The following is a 20,288-nucleotide window of genomic DNA, read 5'->3' as shown; positions in this document are numbered from 1 at the left end:
ATTACCCAGCAACCCCCACTGTGGTGGTGCAATTCCCACCTCACTTGACTTCTCTCTCTCACACACACTCACACATACTTCCCACAGGATGTATGTGCTCTTCTTGACTGTTATAGCTGTAGCTCAGGGGAAGGAAAGACACTTTGAATAAAAATACCTATATATAGAGAAAGGCTTTGTCCTTGTGTCTCCGGGGTAGGCTCCATGAAGAAGCATTCCATTGCATAAGAGAGGCACTCTTATCCAGCTCTAGCTGCTGTTGGAAAGGGGCTGGATTATCTGGAGGTCTGATTTTTTACTAGCTGGCACCCAACAGTTCATACATACATCACTTTTGTGGTTTTGTCACTTCCTTTGCAATGGTTTGGCCAGAGATCTGAAAGCAAACGTAAAAAAGGCATACAGATTAAATCTACTTTAATATGACTACTAGTTGAATTAGGAAAAGTACCCAATAGAGGTATGTGGTTAAAAACATAGAAGGTAACAAAATCTGGATGTACAACTCCTTGGCTGAGTCAGTGTGGCACCAGTATGATTTCCTAAAACGTCTGCTCAGAACTTCACTGTTGGCACCTTTAGCCCTCTGTTTTGCTTGCCCTTAGCTTCTCTTAGACACTGTTATCCAGGCTTCCTCCTTTGGTGAGGTTACCAGCTCATACTTGGTCTCCATGACTTGTCCTTTGACTGGGTGGAGATACAGTTTCCTTACCAGGACACTCAGCAGGACTGTAGCCACCATATAGGCAAACCTGAGGGAAGACACAGGAGAAGAGAATAAAAACCTTGCTATGATGTAAATTTGCCAAAGGACAACTGCCAGCTTGGACAGGTTGTCTCAGCAGTAACAGGAAGAAACAGACTGAAAGCACCTTCTCTCCTGTTTGCCACAGAGACATGCAAAGACAGCCTCCCTTGTGCTCACCTCAGCTCTGGGCACTCCTGGCTTCCTGAAAAACCCAACAAGGAGAGGTTTTTCATGGCCGATTCCTCATTGAATCTCTCTGGGTCAAACCTGTGAAAGACAAAATACACTAAGGCTTTCTGTAAGGGTACAGGATCATTTCCCCAGATACATGTGCACACACACACAGAGAAGTAAGAAACTGGCAACAAAAACACATAATCTCGCTGATTTGTTCTCTCATGCTGGGTAATTCCACACAGATATATGAAGGCAATTGTGCATCCACTCAGTCTATGTCCCCAGCTGGTCAGCTGTGTCCCAGCTTGGCCAAAATGCTGATAAACTGAGTTAATGTGACACTGGGCTAGAACTAATAAGCGTCTCAGCAGTGGGTATGTAACTTGAGTACACAGCTGAACTGATGCTACTACATACCCTCTATTCCCTTCCAAGGCACACAATCTGATTTGTTTCCCTCTCTCTCTCTCCCCCATGTGTCCCTTCCACTCTCACTTCCAAATATATTTCTTTTTTTTCTTGCCCATCACCCTTCTCTTCAAACAGCTGGTATGTGTGTGTATGTGCTGGTGAAGCTGGTGACTCATTTAAGTGAGAAAAGTGGTTTCCAGCATTAGGATGGTGGAGGCTGTGAGAAAACTATTATCCAGGGACGGAATGAGTTAAAACAAGATTCCCATAATTAACTAACCATATGGAGACTAATAAAATATAACTCAATTTAAATGTAGAAGAAAAACAAAAAAAGCCACCCCAGGAAACTAGATGAAGCAGTTCTCTTTCACTTTCTGCTAAATCATACTGCTTATACTTCAAGCCTTTAGCTCCCTGCCAAAGCATCCACAGTCTGCTTCTACCAATATGAAAAGGCTTGTGGGTGCTGACCCTCAGTAAAAACAGCATCAAACTTACATTCCCCCTGAAGTGGCAAATTACAGATAATATAATAGGAAATAAAATGCAACAGCCTAGCAAAAGAACAGAGAGAGCAAACAGCCACGCACATTGTTTTTGTACAGTAGGTAGGGGAAAGGATCACAAAGAGCTCATCTTCTATCTCCGTCACAGAAATGCACATCTACCTCAGGCTCAACCTCCTTCTCCTTGGAATAAAAACACTGTGTTCATAGCAGTCCTCACTGTACCTCCCACCAGGCCTCAGCAAACCCATCCTAAACACAGTGCACATCCTATCCTAGTGGACAATCCCTGCCAAGAGGCTCATAGACCAGTGTATTCCTGACTCTTTTGTAAGAGCTACGCTCTCAGGAGAGTACAAGTGTTCTTCTAAAAGCTCTATTCCTTCCCCTAAGTCTCAGCTGTCTGTTCCCTCTGTTTAGAATAACTGACCCACATTTTTTTCCCAGCTCAAGTGAAGTCAGTCAGATACATGTTACTCTTTGTCACCTGGAGGACACAGGAAACTACAGCAATTTTTTTCTTTAACCTCCAAAACACTGGCCTGAATCTACTTTTGTTTTCACAGATACAAGTAATAAGGCAGCATTTCTTTTCCCCCTGAAAAAATAAAACTTAAAACTGACATTTCCTCTCCTTATATCATTGTTTCATTAGGACAAGCAGTGATTCCAAAGACATTCAAATCACTTTCTTTCTCTCAAATAAAACCTTACAAAGAATTTACCAGCATTTGCCCGGGAAGCTGTGCATGTGCATAAAAAAATTTGTTACTAAACTCTAACACATACACACAGATTGGAGCATGGGAGGACCATGACTTTAATTGCTCCAAAATCCCACTTATAGAGACAAACAAACCAAGATCTTAATAAACTAATTTTCTTACAGACTCCCTTTTAGCTCCAAAATCTGCTTAAGGTATGCCCTGCAGCCAAACATACAAAGAATATTACTTAAAAAAAGGAAACAAATTAGTTGCAATAAAAGCCTTGATTCTACATACCTGTATGGTGATGGCCACGACGAACTGTCCTGCAGCATCACACCAAGAGCATAAAGAACAAGTGTCTGCGAAGAAAATTAGCAAATGTATGTCAGAATAGAAAGAAAGGCACTCTTAAAGACACTCCTGGACACCACTACTGAATGACAATTATTCTGTAGACTACTTATATTTATTAGGTGGGTTAAAAAGATAATATGCTATATTCATCTACAGATTTTCATAATCCATGCCCAGATGTTAGGATTTTAACTTCCAAGGCACGTGGCTGCAGCTGTTGGTGGTTACAGAGGGTCTGATGCAGTTCCTCTACTCTTCCTGGCATGCATGGACTACTTTATTTAGACTACTTTATTCTCCACAGTGGAAGGTACCACTCTGTGTGGGAAACACATATGATATGAAAAAAGCCAGGCTTTTTTCAGTGGTGTCCAGTGATAGGACAAGGGGCAATGGGTGCAAACTGGAGCATAGGAGGTTCCATGTAAATATCAGAAAAAACTTCTTTACTGTGAGAGTGACAGAGCACTAGAACAGGCTGCCTAGAGAGGTTGTACAGTCTCCTTTGCTGGAGACATTCAAAACCCGCTTGGACAAGTTCCTGTGTGATGTGCTCTAGGTGACCCTGCCTGGCAGAGGGGTTGGACTAGAGGATCTTTTGAGGTCCCTTCCAACCCGTAAGGTTCTGTGATTCTGTGATCAGACCTGAAATCATGCCCTTTTATGCACAACTGAGCCCATAAGCCCTTTCAAAAGATGATTCATCCCTGGTAGACCCAGAACTGGAAGAAAATCTGCTCTGGAAGACAACATGAACTCTCCCACAGAGGAACTGCAGGTCAAACTTTGAGCTACATTGTAATTTCAGATGACAGAGCAGCTGTTTAGGTTCAACAGTGACAGAAGAAATGGTCTTCCTGCCTCACCCCTCTGTGTGAAGAGGAAACAGCAAATTCCCCTCGGGGAAAGGAGAGTGGCCTAGCACTCCCAGTACTGCCCCTACCTCTTTGGGGATAGTATGTTGGTTGACTCTGCCCTCCAGCTCCTGCAGCTTGGCAGCAATGGGAGTAAGCTTTGCTGTTCGAACTACCTCACACAGGACTTGCCGACAGTATCTGCAACCAGTAAGACTTGGTTAGTTTAACCCTTCCAGAGAGAAGCTTGTTCACATCCTTGTGGCAGCAAGAAGAACTGAGTCACCCACTGCATTTAGGGTCACAGTCTGCCTCTGGAGCTGTCTCAAGCCATACCGAGGCACTTCACTTCTTTTCTGGCAAGAAGTCCCAGCATCTTTGCAAGACGCATTAAATCTCATTATCGTATTTTAGGGAATGTTATTGAGATCTCTCTTCACCACACTTCTTTCAGAAGTAACTCTACTAAAAAGCATAAACACATCAGCTATTTTCCTGGACCTCTCACCCATACAAGAAGCAGCAGGAAACCCACACACTCAATACTCCCTTACTGAAATTCTAACACTATTCCAAATACTAAACACACCCAGTTGCACCAAGAGATGCACAAAAAATAAAGGCACACTGTTGACTAGTCATCATTCTAGCTTTGTGGCCCTTTGAAAAGAATATTCTTCCATGTGTTCTCTCTAAGGATGTCTAACATGAATCCAACCATTAAAATGACTGATTACCTCTACTTTTGGAAAACTAGGACAGAAACCAAACAAGACAGCAAGCAAACAAATTTTGGCCTGGCAGCCAGGGCACTGATTCTGTGCTCTCCTCTGCTAATGAGCCTAAAGGATTTTCTGTAGACACTCTGAAGAAAGCAGCTCAATCCTTGTATGTCTGGAGCCCTATAGCAGGTTCTCTCTGTGCTGCAAGTCATCCTGTGATTTAAACACTTTGAGAAAAAAAGGAGTAGCTTTTGGATGGCTTCTCCTGGGCCAGCATAGGCTGGTTATCAGGCTCCAGCACATGAAGCCTCTGTTTCCACCACATGAGATAACTTTCTTTGCAATTCTTTTCATGGGACTTACCTGAGCTGATCAATTTTCTCATCTGTAATTGGTCCCTTCCCTAGAACACGATCCATCTCCTTGTAGAGATTCTGCTGAACGTCTTCTGAGGTTGTCAGGAAATACACTGCCCAGGTGCACACTGGGGAAGAAAAGACAAGATTAGACCCAGAAAATTAAACCCTTTACAAATTACTATCAGTTTTCTTACTTCCTGTATTTGCAATATGACTTTTTGACCCAGAAAAGGGTAACCTCTGTTCATAGCAAGCTGTACTGATTCCATCTTCAGTGGCAGGAGTAGAGGCTGAACTACTGTGTAACAAGAGACCCTGCAAGCTGAAATACTCTTTCCAATGCTATGAGGAGCTTAGGGAGCTGTGCAGGAGACTGAGCCATTCATCCCCACAGCTCCAGCAAAGGGAACACACAGCTCAGCAAACCCTGTGGGAACCAGGGTTCTTAGACCAACCATGCAAATGAAAGGCTGGTTTGTCCAAAGTATCAGAAAACTCCCTTATTTAGGGGGCTTCCACAGCACATCTCAGGTGAGTGCTCCAGACAGCCAACATCTGGGGCTCCTGAACAGTACAGCTCTCTGCAGCAGGTTGGCCAGCATCTCTCTTACATCTATTCTGTGAGGTACTCAGGAGATATCTTCAATACCAGAGTTAAAAAGAAACCTTGCATAAGAAGTAACTGTGTAGTTTCCCTAAAGCTACAATGAAATGTTTCTACCACTCAAAACTGTCTCTTCTGAGACCTATATGGAATCCCTGAGGATCCAGACCTCTTAAAATGGCAATCTTCCTGGAGTAATTGGAGAGGATATTCTCTGGAGATAGCATTATCATAGTTGCCAAATTTACTTTCCACATTGTGAACACCCAGCTGCACCTGGGAGGTTTTCTTTGGAATCTCAGCCTCACTGGCCAAGATACAAGGCCTGATAATCATCCTCCTATCATAAGAGATTCTACACATCTTCAATTTGTGGGGTTTGTTTTTGGGTTGGTTTGTTTTTCTCCATAAATTTTGCACAAAACCTAAAGTAGCTCCTTTGAAAGTCTTCCATACAGGGAGCATACCTACCCCCAGAAATTCAAAGCAGTCAGTCTCCAGACTTCTGCTCTAATTTCCTTTCCATGTGCCAGAACCTATTTTACAACACAACCTTTCTAACTGACATCTTTTGATGCCTTTTCATCAAATTCAGCAACAGTTGCCTGGCATTATAACACAAGTAAAAGGCAATATGAAGAAATTCTAACGTTCACCAAAAGACTGGGGAGGTTGTCAAACACAGCTCAGTTTCAACTCACTAGCTGTGAAGCTACGTCAAGAATGTCTGGTATAATTATTCTATACATTTGTGGCTCAGGAGAAACAAAAAGATTAACATATTTTTTTATTAGCCTAGAATAAGTCTCATGCCATCACACACAGTTCTAGACAGCTGAGTCTGAGGATGGAAAGTTACCTACAATCTGTACTTACAGTTAGCAGTGATTATGGATCCTGCCAAGGAGAAAATCATTGTCTCTTCCAGAATCTATGAAATAAAATCTGCTTCAGAGATAAAATCTATTTCAGAAATGAAGTTACTGAGATAAAAAAAAAGAAGTGGCACGTTCTTCCTTCACGTGCATGAAATCCCTTTAGCGCAGAGAGCAGGAAATACATCTAGAAGATACAGACTGAACTCTACGCAGAACTTCCACTGGAATGGTACATGAGACATGCTTAATGCTAACACACTTCTGGTTTATAAAAATAGCAATGAAACATTGGCAAGGAAAGCTATCAAAATCTAATGCAATTAAACATTGTAGGAATGGAAAAAGAATTAGAAACCCTGTTTTACTAAGAAATCTGACCTAAGGTGCAAAAATTTCACTTAATCAAAGGCTACAATGTAATAAGCTTGTAATAGCAGAAGTTCATTACTGTGTAATGACATAATAGCTGCACAAACCTGCTGGTCACTCAGCTTCCCCTGCAGCAAGGTGTCTATAAAGACATGCCTGTTGAATGATTTGCCTCGTCGCTCCTTTGTTACTTTCCTTAAGGTGGATTCCATCTCCACCAGGGCTTTGAAAACAAAAATAAATGTTTATTTTAAAACCTGGCCATCCTGAGTACTGCAGAGGAGCAAGTCCATCTCCCCAGGCAGATTTTCAGACCAGCTGTCCCTTCTGGGCTCACTTACAGAAGAAGCCTCTGTCACATGTTACTGTCAATTCGGAAGGTGGTATCTCCAATGTAGTTGAAAATGCAGGAACCAAGTAAGACAGGTTGTCTATAAAAAAGCCACCCTTACAGGTATAGCCAAGACATGTACTCGATGAGCGGAAATCATGTAAGTCAAATAACAATTAAGAGAACCATCAGCGAATATGTTTAATCAATTCCCACAAGAAACATTTGAGTTAGATAACACTAGTTGTATGGTCTGTAGAGTTGTACTTAGTGAAGTGTTACAGCACCTCTCTAGTCACTGATGGTCTCCCTTTTGCTAGAGGTTTGACAAAAATGGTGCAAGAGGATGGCTTGGTGCTAAAGAGTCTGCAATGACAGAGAAAGGAACGTGGGGAAAACATGGAAGGTTTTTGGGTACAGAGTTCACACATCTGAAGATATCTGGATGCCTAATTCCTGGGGGCTGTTGTGGGAACTGGATGGGATTCACAGACCTAGGTGCCATAGGTTGTCTGACTTAAATTATCTACTCAAGACTGTCCAGGAAACATGGAGAAGTTGGACCTAAAACTCAATTTACCAAGGTCAAATTCAGCCCCTTCACCTTAGAACTACCTGTCCTCCCTCCTCTCTGCATAGCAAAGCAAGCAACTGAAAAAACACCTGTCCTTACTATATAAAGTTTGTGAAATTGTGTCCTCATGCTACTGCTCAGGAACAGTTCTGAATAAGTGCCCATGAGACAAACCCATTTTAACAGGGCAATAGCTGTCCTCAGGTACTGAAACACACAGAACCAGCAACATAAAGAAGGGAATACTGGGTTTGGAGGACTTACAAGCAAATCCTTAGTTCTATATACAAACTACTTTATTTAATATCTTATCAATCAATACTGAAACATTTTAACTATTAACAACAGACAGGACAACTGAAAAACTGAATAACTTTCTGTGAAATATATGAGAAATAAAAGCACTGCCAAAACTGACCTGAAAACCATGTTACCTTGTAATAGCACATCAGAGGCTGCTACACAGAAGGTATCAAAGCAGCACTTCTCTACTAGTGCCTTCAAGCCTGCAAGTGACTGGCAGCACATAATGGTGCATCACAAGAATGACCATACAGGCCAAACTAAGTGGCTCTCTCTGTCTCCACCTCCTGCCTGCCTCCAAGAGAGGTCAAAAGTGGACACTAAGGAACTGAACAAAAAGGGAGCAAGCACATGCATGTACTTCCCAGGATCCTGTATCAGCCTCTAGATTGGACAGACCCTAGAACTAGACCTGGAACTAGATCTCTAATCCTACAAACTTTTTGCACAATGAAAGCCTGGTCACTCAAAAAACAATTATCTGATTTGAGAGTAAAGAGAACACATTTGGTATCTTACGCCATGATGATCTGCAGAAAAGTCAAAACAGCTGGACAAATTAAGTCCTTCAATATGCTAGCTAACTAAGTATTGATGAGACTGGGAGGAAGGCTGTGATTTTGGGATGAACCTACCATCTTCATAGAGCTTCTTCCTAGTCATGTTTTTGTCAAGTGATCCATCCAAGAAACCTTTCCCAATCTCCGACCAGATCTGAAAGAAGGACAGAGGGAAGAACACCATCACTCACCACAGACCGAGACTGCTGGGACTCTTCTATTCTTCCCTGTTCAGGAATATGAAATCACCAAGTAAAATGAAGACTTCCTGTGAATAGGGAAGTGGTCTCCTCTTTAGGAGGCCATGCCCCATTCCAGATATTACATCTATTGTAACTGAAATTAAGCTGAAATAAAACAACTGAATTACAACTGCAAGGGAAAAGGCATGGGAATCTTGAATAACATGGAACTATTTCTTTACCACTCTATCTCCAGCAGATTTAATGTCCCCAGATGCAGACACTGCCAGGGACCACCTCATATTTTCCTTTCTCCACAATGTCACAGAGTTTTTAAAAGGTTTTTGGAGAAGAGAAGTTCTACTGGCATTTCCAGTATAGTGTAACTGACATAGTTACCAAAGGTAACTCTCAACTGCCATTGAATCTGGGCTCCTAATCCCCACAGATCCTTTAGAAACACGAGCGTAATGGACAGCAGGATCAGCAGTAAGATCTTTCTGAAAAATTCAGCTTGGGACAACTGAGGCAGAGCCCTCAAGCTCTTAAGCTTAATTTTTAAGTCTCAGCAGTAGCTTGTACTGAACTGTACCCAGACACAAGCTTTGTGCTGTTGGCCTGCAAAAATCCAATAGATTTCCTGATTGTTTGTGACACTTACTTCATCATGGTACCTGCGGAATCGGATGACTTCCCGGTCATCTTCAAAGCTGCTGCCCATAGCTGTCTGTGTGACAGACTTCATGGCAAAGCCCAGCATGTGCTGGCAGAGCGGCACGTGTTGTGCCTCCGGGAGGGAGAGCCATTTGGCTAGCAACTCCTCTGACAGCTGAAAGGGAAGGAATCATAAGTTGGCAGTAATATCAGCAGCCTATTTACCAAACACGCTTTGGAGATGCTCCCACCCAGTTCCTAAGGCAGACCACACTTCCAGGCTACGGTACGAAGCTACACTATTTCCAGCATTTCCTTCCACTGTTAACCTAAACAGTACTGTTTTAGCCTCAAATCTGCCTCTTTGCAAGGTTTTCATGCAACAAGGCAGCCCTGTCCTCCTCTCTTGTTCCCTTTGTTACAAAAGAGACCTTAAAACCTTTAATACTAGTAGCTCCAGGCTGGGAACACATCATAGTCTGGCTGCTGGACTGAGTCAACAGAACAGCTCTCACCAGTTTGTGGTCCCAATAGCTGGTTCCTTACTCCTTCCTGGGAAACAAATATAGAATCCAGAGGCTCCGGTATATTTAACTGCATCTGGTATCCTGGCATAAAAACTCACCAAGCTCAGCCCTTCCCCCTAATCTAGTGGAGCAAAGAGAAACCAAATATTCATACTGTGCTTGAATGGGCTGCGGCTGTTCACTGTCTCAGATGCTTATAGTTCCAGCACTAATTTCAATGCAGCTCCTTTATCCTAGTGATCATTCTCACTAAACTTTCCCCTGTGAGCTACACAGGGCTTCTCTGCTGTACAAAGGCAGTTACACACCTTCTGGATGAGAGCAAAGTTACTTTTCAAGGACATGGTCACACCATTTTCATATAGCTTTCTCCTCATGTGGCTCTCTCCTGTATCCCCATTCAGGCTGGACTGGTACCTCAAGAGGGACTTCAGCATTGTCTCAAAGGGATCCACTAAAAGCAAATAAAGGAAACACCATTTGAAACTCAGGCAGTCACACCACACATGGATGATGAAAACAGCAGCCTCCTCAACTGGGCGCTGCTACTTCTGTAAGCAAATAAGCAAGGCATGGCTCCTTCCTCCAAGAAGAGCCTCTTAGGTGTATAAAGTTTCTTTTGCTCAATGTGTGCTGAGAACTCATAAGGTCTTCGTGGCAAGGTATCATCCTGCAACCAGCTCCCAGTGCAGAGGTTGTCTGCTGGCTCTACTGAGTAATTCTTCAGTAATAATGCCTTGGAAGCTTGTTCTCAGCTTGCCAGTTCCCAGCTGGTTGTGCCACTGACTTGGAGACAACAGTGAGGGTGGTAGGCTCCTTCCCTTTCTCCTCCAAGACCTATCAGTTCGCATGACTTAGCCAGAGGTTGCTCTGTGCACTCCTTACCTTGCTTCCCAGCCCCAGCAAACCTCATTTGACACCCTACTGCTCCTGCATGATTTCTCTTGCATTCACTGAGTTCCCTGCTGATGAGCTCTTCCCAAACTAACACTTACCCTTCTCAGTCAGGGCTGCTTCCAACAGGGAAGACCCACTAAGCTACAGAATACTTTCTACTTCTAATCACCTCACTTTCTATCTTCCTTCCACACAGACACTTGCAACAGTGTACAAACTAGACAAAAACATATCCTTCATCTTCCATATCCACAGCTCACTTCAGTTAGATTTTTTACTCTGAATTTTACCATCAGGGGCCTCTACTTAATAAATCTGCTAAAGTACATTAGGTATAAATGCAAAACTATACAATAAAAAAAACAGCATATTCTTTTCTGTTTCTGTACATTTTTCTGTGGGTCTTGCACAACTGGCAGAATCTGTAAGTAACTAATTGGAAGGAGTAGTTGGGATTTTCACAGGAGTTTCTTTACTGTTTGATAAACACTGGTATTTCTCCCAGATGGAAAGTGAAACCTCTGAAACATCAGAAAACCTGAAGGCTGAGCTTGACATGTAGGACTCTACCAACTGTGGATGCATCCAGAATTCCCAGTAGAGATCAGCACCTCATTATGCTGCTGGACAAACATACAAGAACACAGAATTTCCACCTGCAAAGGACTTACTACCTAATGGCACAAAGGCAGCTAATGAGGCCAGGAGCACAAACACGACAAACTTTCCTAAGTGATCTTCGCTCACGTTGTTTCCCTTCCAACGTTTTTATGCTCTGCATCTCACTCTCTTTCAACTTTGAATGACAAGGAGTATGTGCATGTGTCTTTTGGCACAGCAGATGGTACTTGCAGCTCTCCACATGGATCAGGCTGTTATGTGACTACAGCTGCTGCTGACAATTCCTCCTCCAAACTATTCTGCCATACAGTGCCTGCTGCTATTCGTGCCATAATCCCCTGCTGAACAGCCCTGGCAGAGCCTGGGGTAGCCAGAAAGACACATGGCTGGTGGCAAAGCCCACACAGCAAATCTGGCAAGCAGAGGTATTTGGAGAGGCCAAAGGATGCTTAGCACCATCACCTGCAGAATGTGCAAAGTTCTCCTGGTGCAGTATTTCACCTCCTCGACCCAGCAATTTGCTTTCCCAACACAATCCAGCCTTGCTCCCTCTTTCGTTTCCCAAATCCCATTACCTCCAGCTTCAGTGATGACCCAAATGGTGTCCAAGCAAATTCTGAACTGGAACCCTGACAGAAACAGTTCCACCACTTCCCCTGTCTAGAAGTCACTGGACAGCAGCAACTCTCTCTGGTCACTGATATGAAAGTCCAATACATAGGACCAAAGACTTACCTGAACCACCACGTCAACTACAAACTAAGTCTCACTTCCTTTCTGCTTAGAATGAAGCCTCAGCTTCCTTTGACATACGATGCCCGGCCAGGCCAGAAGAAACAAATGGACTCAAAGCAAAGAACACTTACACAATCGGTTGGGGTTAACATGTTGTTTCAGGAGATCAATGGAGCCGAGGCTGACAACAAGACGCCTTCCAAACCAGAAAGAAACCAGTGGGCCATATTTCTCATGAAGAGTCACCAGAAACTCATGCAAACTGTTGCTGGCAATGATATCTGGCAGGTTGCCATCTCTAAGGAACACACAGAGGATACCTGGTCATCAACAGCATACTCTACCAATGCTGAACTTATCAACGTGAAGATGGAAAGCACTTACTTTTCATCAGTTGGAGCCAGCCCAGGGATACCTGATGCTTGCCTAGATGCCTAGAGAGTAAAAGAAAATGCATCAACCTCCTTCAACTTAAAATGTTACACAAACCAAACAGCTTTGCAGCAAGGGAGATAGATTTTCGACATCAATACCTCTTAAAAACATTAAACAAGAGCTGGATAAGCCACATCTTCAGGCCTCAAACCTGCTAAGGCTCACGAAGCCACAAAACCGTGTGTGCTGGGTCTCTCTGGCTAAACCAACATTATTCACCTGGTTAGGTGAAAGATCTCTGCACAAAGACATAAAGGGTCAGCTTTGCAATGTAGATCTTGCACCTAGACCTTGCCCTGCAGATCTGAACACGCACAAAGCTTCACAGCCATATTATAAAGCTGTTCTAGGAGGGACCACGCGGAACACGAGCTGTGCCGAACTGTGCGGGCCGAGCTGCCCCGGTGGCTGCGGAGGGAGGGACAGGGGGGAACGCCCTGCACGACGAGCGGTCCCACGGGCCTTCGCCAGCGCCCCGGCAGGACTCGGGCCCCGGGGAGCGCCAGGGCGGGCCCCGAGCCCCGCCAGATCTTGTAATTAAACAGTTCCCTGAGAAACTTCAGAGCAACCGTTGTTCATCTCGTGGATTCTTTTCTTGTTGCCCATCAAAAACCTTTTGAAATGTTTCTTGGTAGTTACCTCTCAGTACTGCTGGTAGATGGGAAGGTATCCAGGGGTCTCCCCTTCCTGTTTGCTGTTGGTGCTGGGAAATGCTTTGCCTCAAGGAATCTTGTTACAAGAGTTTTTGGACAACAGTTTCAGACAACAGAGTTTCACAAGCCAATTGTGCAAGGACAAAACAAACAACTTTGGTTTGAACTTCTGTGTTTTCACCCTCTCAGAATTCCTTGCTCTGTTACTATGAAGGAGGGTGAGTGAAGCCTGTGAAACACATCATCTTTGATGAACTAGAGCAGCTGTTAGAGAACCTTTTTCAAACAAGCACTGCATAAATGCAGCCCTTCCACTCTTATTTGTCTCCTCTTCACAGCAAGTGCTCCCAACCATTGAGGAACTACCTCTTGTGAGTAATTCTGGCAAGTTGAGTATTTGTCACTTGTGATACCTTGGGTGATGGGGCGGCAGCGGCGGAAAGAGGGTCGGGAGCCCTGCTGCACGCTGTGAAGGCACGGTCGGCAGTGGGAGTAGGAGCAGCAGGGAGCTGTTTGCTAACTTCTACCAGAAGCAGATGCTCTAGCGGCCTCCAGAAGAAATCTTGTTGCAAAACTTCCAACCACTTCAGGGAGGAAGTTTTTATTCCTGAATACTAAGTGGCATCTTTTATCCTCGTCAATCACATGGGGGAACGTTTCTTCCTATACATCTTAAACCCCTGCTCAAGCCATGCACCTACTGGTGTTAAGCAAAGGCCATTCCTATAATGTGCGTCAACCAGCCAGATATTTCCATGACAAACAGCACCCAGACTTTGCTTTGAGCAAAGATCTTTCCAGAGCAACCTACAGCAATACCTGCACCTGTTTTCTATCACTGTTCAAGATAACTTTGGACCTGTTACCATAGTAATAATCAGTACTCACTTCCCGGGGAAGAACACTTTTTTCCTTGTCTTTGCAGAAAAATTGCTGCTATCCAATGTCCAGTTCTTCTGCCTCTCCTGGTGCTTCCTGGACTCAGTGAACTTCAGCAAGGCAGATCTGTCAAAGCCGGACATTTTAACCATTACAAAAAATACTCAGATCAGATATTTGTACTAGTAGTGTTAGACTAATGATAGCAACATCCTGCTCTGACTCACAACCAAGCTAAAGATGCACAGCTTTTGTCCCCTCTCTGGTTGTCCAGTGAGGCATTTGTCTCAGAGGGAAGGGCGGGGGGGCAGGAAATTAACATATCACATTCTTCCTCCAAGCTGAAGTAGCAAAGGTAAATACCTTTTCATTTAAGGTTATGAGGTGGACAGCATTCATGAATCTTGTGATCCAGTGGAAGCTGTAAGGAAATCTGAAGCAATATTTATTGGTAAGTTTTGCTTTTTGCTCCCTGATGAGGGTCTATATAGAGCATTGGATTAGTCCTGCTGAGAGCTGGCACTGTAGAGAAAACAATTAAATAGTTGGGCCTAGCAATTATTAGAAACTACAGAAAACAGTACTTTAATTGGGAACAGTAAGGCCCTAAATTTAGTGGTGGGGAGGGAAGTAGTAGAGATTTATTGATGGAACTTCATGTCCAAATTATTAATCTGAACAGTACTTCAGTGTTAAAAACATGATAATCACAGCTGTGATTACACTTTATCATGTGTAAGATTCAGGGCTATTGTGCTCCAACTAGGTATAGGGCTAATACCATGCTTCTGGGTATCAGAAGTGTCTGCTGTCAAACAGCCAGTATCAGTGTTACAAGAAGGACTTGGGGCAAGAGCCCATGGCCTGCCCAGTGACCATTCTTTCAAAGCTTTACTGCTGCTCAAAGCATGATATTACTCTGAATACAACACAGAAATCATTCAGCCTGCCAAGTTTGTAAAGGCTTCAATTAAAACTGGTGGTGAATGCGTGGTAAATAAGCTGGACTCTCATTCTGCAGGAGGTGGGAACACATTCCGTCTCCTGAAAGCTCTCTACGACAACTGTCTGATACAGGAGATCAGGAAAAGAGTTCTTGAGGTAAAAACTACAGGACTCCAGCCAAGTCTGAATGGCAGGATCTCAAGCATAAACTTTTGTTTGGACAAACCCAAGTTGATTCTACTATTTGTTTTTAATATACTTCAAATATTGAGCCATCTCATGCAACCTGGGGAACTGAAATCTGTGACCAATCTGTGTCGTTAGTAATCTAAGCCTGAAAAGTCTAGGGTAAACAATCTGTCTTTCCAGGGCAATTTCCCAGATGTAGGACTGCAAGACCTTGATGTGTACAATGTCACTTAGTACCTTAGAAGTAAGCCCCTCAACTTAAAATATCAATGAAGAGCAGTGCAGGATTTAATCTACATCCAGAAGCCCTATTTTGCAGCTTGAGATGTCTACCTCGTCTTGTTAATAGATACAGATGTGTTCCAAATCACAGGTTGTCTGCTAATAAAACAAAAAGAGTTGGATCCATACATACCTTTTAGACAGTGTCCTGTTGATGCTGAAAATGGTGTAATCACCTTGGATACCTCTTTGACCTGGAATTGAGATGTATGAGTGCAATGGAGCCCTCCCAGTCAGCAGCCCCATTCTGGCTGGTGAATCTTGTAACGCACAAAGATATGCCATCCAAGGAAAACAACAGAAGAAGCAAGGTGTTTGCCTAGCAATGTGGAACAGCAAATGCCTTCAGGCAGATTTATGCAAGCACAGTATGTTTGAAAAGGCCAGCTGCCGACAAGAGGGGTTAGCTAGGCTGTCTTAAAGTACAGAAAATCAATGCCTGGCCAGAAAAGCCAGAAAACATTCAAGTTCCAGTGAAGTTTACACAGGTATTTGGTCATATTAGCACCAGTACTCTCAAGACAGCTTATTTTTACAAATTGTTCAGCATTATCCATATTCTCGCATGTTTGCATGGAATCCTTCCACATACTGTGTCGTATATAGCACTAATACTTAAAACTAGTGCTGAAGTGGCTGGTCATGGAACTGGTTAGCTGATAGCGCAGCAACATTATACTCAGCTTCAGATGGTCTGATCTCCTGAGAAGCTAGTTCAGATTATTTCCTGTAACTGAAACCTAGACAAGTCTCTCTTAATAGTGAAGTCCAACATACACACTGACAACCTTGTAAGTTCTCCCATGTGATGGGGTCACAGATCTGTGAGTACAAGACATTCAACAGCTCATTCTCCAACAGAAATGTCAAAAACAGAAATCTTGTTCTGATTTTCACCTGAAAAGTTAGCAGTGAGATGAGCTAGAAAGACTAAGTCTGATCTGACTGCTGAGTCTCTGAGATTGATAGATGCTATAAAACACAGTTCCTGTTTGTGATACTGCATACTAATAACTGCTTTTGTCTTTCAGGATGGGATTCCTTACATGGGGTCCAGTGCAGGAACTAATGTTGCTACCATCAGCATCAATACTACCAATGACATGCCAATTGTTTATCCACCTTCACTGCAAGCCTTAGGTTTAGTTCCTTTTAATATTAACCCCCACTACCTGGACCCAGATGTTAAAAGCACTCACATGGGTGTAAGTAAAGCATGCCAGAGCTAACACTGTAATGGGGGTGCAGAGGTGTAACAACAGTGTGCATTTGTGAGGCCTTACAAAGCTATAGAATGTCTAACAGCTGCTTCCTAGAGCAGCTGGAAATGCCAGTGAGGCAGTAACATTTTACTCCTTCCCAAAGCTTTTCTTTGAGTGGGAAGAGTAGCTGGCAACATATTACTGAAGTGGAATGAAGTGTTTTTCACAAACAGAAGCTCTGCAGTGTCTGAAATATTGTTGCTTCATACCTGGCATGGAACTGGAAGGAAGGCAGGGAAGAACAAGATAAACTTGAAACACGAAGATGCAATGCACTGTGTTTCTGGAAAGTCCTGCCGTAGTCTGTCTTGCATGCTGCTTGAGAAGATCTGATTTAAACATACTTCAAAAGGCTTAAATATCTGAAAGAACCATCACAACAGGGAGATCTTGAGATTGCATGCAAACCTGTAGTGTAAGAAAATAGCTAGGCACCAGTGTCCATGCAGGGAGCACACCCTATAATGTCCACTACTGCTAAGCAAGAACATGTACTTGTATAGCTGAAAGAAAAACACCTCACCATCAAGAACAAGATCTCCACTGTTTGGAGGAGCTCGTTCTTGAATAATCTGTCAGGAGATAATTCCTCAGGGAAGAGTTTCTGTGGTGTATCATTTAAGAGCCCAAATACTTTCATCTTTGTAATTGAAACTTCTTCCTGGTTAAAGGAAGTATTCAGAATTAGAGGATACTGAAGAAATGGAGGGTCAGGGTGTGCTTCTAAAATTTAGATGAAGTCATTAGATAGAAGACAGTCTTTTCCCTGTAAATAACTTTTGCTGTTTCTCCAAGCCTGGAAGCTCTGTGCTACACCAAGTCCTTGCTGTGTTACTATGCTTCTGTACCAACAAATCCTTCTGGTTTGATTTCTTTTAACTACTGTTGCTCAGTCCCTCCAGAAGCATGGCAGAGCTGTTCACAGAAGGAAATTCTTCAGTGTAATTCCTACTTGAGGACAAACAAGCAGATACTTAATCAGTAGAAATTCATGGTTCATTACTCTTTCATGAAGGTGGCATCTCAGGCATTTGCTTCCAACACCTTCTTCAGTGGTCTTGTTCTGAGGGTGAGCACATAGAGCATATAGAAAAAAGTTTGATAAGTTGAGTGGAAGTTAATTGAGTGGAAGTTTTAAGGCTTTTCAGGATTGGGATTGTGCAAGTTCCGCTTGATCAACCTACAGAAATTTCTGCTAGCGATGAAGAGTAAAATACGTATCTATTTAAGTCAATCCTACCACTTCCTTCAATACATTAGTCTAATGAAAGCATTCTGCTTGAGGGGAACTGCCTGCTTTGTTTAATGTTATGAAATTGCTCAGTGTTATGCTACTTGGATAGCTCCAAGTCCTGCCTTACTATCTAGGCAACTAAATCTTCACTCCTTATTGCAGGAGACAAGAGAGGAAAGAATTAATCAATACCACGAAGAACCAAACACTCCTCCAGTTCTGGTGAGTAGCAGTTCCCCCTCAGGAAGGCTCCTGGTTGTAGAATGGTAAACATTTTAAATGCATTTTTGCTAGCTTTCAGTGTAGATTTCCCTACCTGACAAGCCTTACAGAACTGTGGCACAGAAGGCTAGTTATATTCTCACCAAAAGCTTCTACCTTGGTTTTTTCTCACTTGCAGAACATGGGTTAGAACAAATTAAATGCATTCTGCTTATCAGATGCTCGAAGTTCTGTTGCCAAAAACTGTATTTTAGGCAGCTCTGACCCTTCCAGTCACTGGCCACTAGTCATATGCTGTATGTTGGGGTGATGTCCATGCAGATGGCAAGATACCTCCCTTAATTGTTTTTACAGATATTCCTAACCTCCTAAAATTTTAATCTCTGTAGTTTCTGAATCAGCTTATTCAGTAGCATGTTTGTAATTACAGTATGTCTGGCTGGGGAAGTAGGACCTCTGGGTTTTCCTTCCCTGTGCTTGAGCTTGCAGTATAAAGTTTGTGCTCTAATAAACCAAGATGGCTCTTGCTTCATCCAAACTTGATCCAAGAATGGTGGTAGCAGAATTAATTGTGGAAAAAACACCATTTTCCTTTTCTCTTTTAACAGTTTCTCCTTCTTTAAAGGGAAAAATAAAATAAACAAGAGAACCAGGTTCTAAAACAAGATAACTCACCTAATTTTGTCTTGGCATCTTTGTTAGAAATAGGTGAGGAAGGTAATCTTGCTTGTAGTCAGGGTGAGCTGCTCTAAGACTGGCCTGCTTGGGACAAGCATTCTAGCCTTTAAAATAGCTTGAAAATAATGCTTGTTTCCACCTACATTAGGGCTTGCGGGAAGGTACGATGCTGCTAGTGGAAGGAGACAAAGCCACCTTGCAAGGAGTGACAGGAGCACGTCTGTTTTTGAGGTAAATGCTTCATTTGAATTTAAATTTACATCCTCCCTCAGAGACAAAGAGAGACTTCTATTAGACTCCTGGCACACGCTGCCTGTTCCCCAACCTCAGAAGTTACTCAATTCCTTACTTCCATTTCTCTTTACGTAAAACACGAGCGTTGCCTTACACTGCAAAGGAGCAGGCAGTATGACAGCACTCAGAGGATGCCTAACTTACCCAGTAAGTGCCATGGCATTACATCCATTTGATGCTTGTGTTTTCAAACTATAGTTACAGTTCACAGTCTGGCCCTAATGCACTGAACTCTAGAAACTCATGTCTTTAGTCATATGAACATTACTAAGAAATCTAATACATGTGTTCCATGATGCAGGCAAGAAAGGGAGTCAAAACTCTTCTTGTTACAAGTACAGTTTCCTTGTTCTATCCCTGGTAACAGATGGAAGCACAGTAGTCCTAGTTCCTGTTGAAGCTCACAGCATGGTTTGTCTTCTTTACAGGGGTAAGAAACCAACTGAACACGAGCCTGGAACAGATTTCAGTTTCCTCCTGATGGAGAGTAACCTCCAGAATCTGTAGCCTTGCATACAGCGCACTCTTTTTCTCCATCTAAATTCATGTCTTGAAAATATCTCCTTCCCAGCAAAATGACAACTTCTACTGCAGTACTTGAGTAATCATAGCTATTCTTCATCTGAAAGGGCCTTTGTATTCTTGTATCCACTTTGATTCCTTACCCACCAAAAAAAAAAATAATGTTCCTTTAACACAAATAAGATCAGATACCAAGTCAGCAGTTCCTGCTGCCTGGCTTTACCTGCTAAATTGAAGAATTGTTAGTTTAGTGTACTCTCACACTATTAGTTTCATTTTTGTGCTATGAATAAAGGAAGAACTTATGCATTCAATTACTTTTATTTGCTTTAGTCTCATGTTAAATATATACAATGCTAATTATGTACAAAAGTGTGCATGTTAAAAATTGTCAGGTTACAAACTTGCAAATCCTAGAAAAGTGCAAAATTTTAAAACATCTTCAACCATGCTGTACAGAAAAAAATCCATCATTAGCCAATATACACAGTCTTAAAACATACTGATCAAAATAAGACATACAGTATACTCTTAAAGCACCCAGAAGGGAAAGATATTGCACAGAAGAATGAGAGCAAGTTCATTACAGTGCCTGAAGGCTCATTTTTGAAAGT

General features: G+C 42.7%; 2 protein-coding genes across 2 annotated transcripts; one reads left to right on the top strand and one right to left on the bottom strand.

Moving 5' to 3' along the window:
* Positions 1 to 402: 402 nt before the first annotated feature.
* LOC104387561 (cytochrome P450 20A1) lies at positions 403 to 12,766 on the bottom strand. The gene is made up of 13 exons (XM_009996334.1): positions 12,680 to 12,766; positions 12,464 to 12,513; positions 12,211 to 12,377; positions 10,135 to 10,280; positions 9,307 to 9,474; positions 8,539 to 8,617; positions 6,803 to 6,918; positions 6,325 to 6,379; positions 4,849 to 4,969; positions 3,853 to 3,964; positions 2,850 to 2,914; positions 926 to 1,015; positions 403 to 752 (listed from the first exon to the last, which is right to left on the bottom strand). The coding sequence occupies exons 1-13, from the start codon at positions 12,764 to 12,766 to the stop codon at positions 602 to 604; spliced, it is 1,407 nt and encodes a 468-aa protein (XP_009994636.1). The 3' UTR covers positions 403 to 601.
* Positions 12,767 to 13,172: 406 nt separating this feature from the next.
* Positions 13,173 to 19,668, top strand: LOC104387560 (alpha-aspartyl dipeptidase-like). Its single transcript, XM_009996333.1, has 8 exons — positions 13,173 to 13,180; positions 13,601 to 13,690; positions 14,421 to 14,497; positions 15,068 to 15,147; positions 16,494 to 16,667; positions 18,121 to 18,180; positions 19,007 to 19,089; positions 19,581 to 19,668. The coding sequence occupies exons 1-8, from the start codon at positions 13,173 to 13,175 to the stop codon at positions 19,657 to 19,659; spliced, it is 651 nt and encodes a 216-aa protein (XP_009994635.1). The 3' UTR covers positions 19,660 to 19,668.
* The last annotated feature ends 620 nt before the right edge of the window (positions 19,669 to 20,288 follow it).

The sequence above is a fragment of the Chaetura pelagica genome, unplaced genomic scaffold (genome assembly GCF_000747805.2).
Source record: "Chaetura pelagica isolate M959 unplaced genomic scaffold, ChaPel_1.0 scaffold3, whole genome shotgun sequence".
NCBI lineage: Eukaryota > Metazoa > Chordata > Aves > Apodiformes > Apodidae > Chaetura > Chaetura pelagica.
The sequence above is the reverse complement of the archived record's forward strand: the minus strand, read 5'-3'. Positions and strand labels throughout refer to the sequence as shown.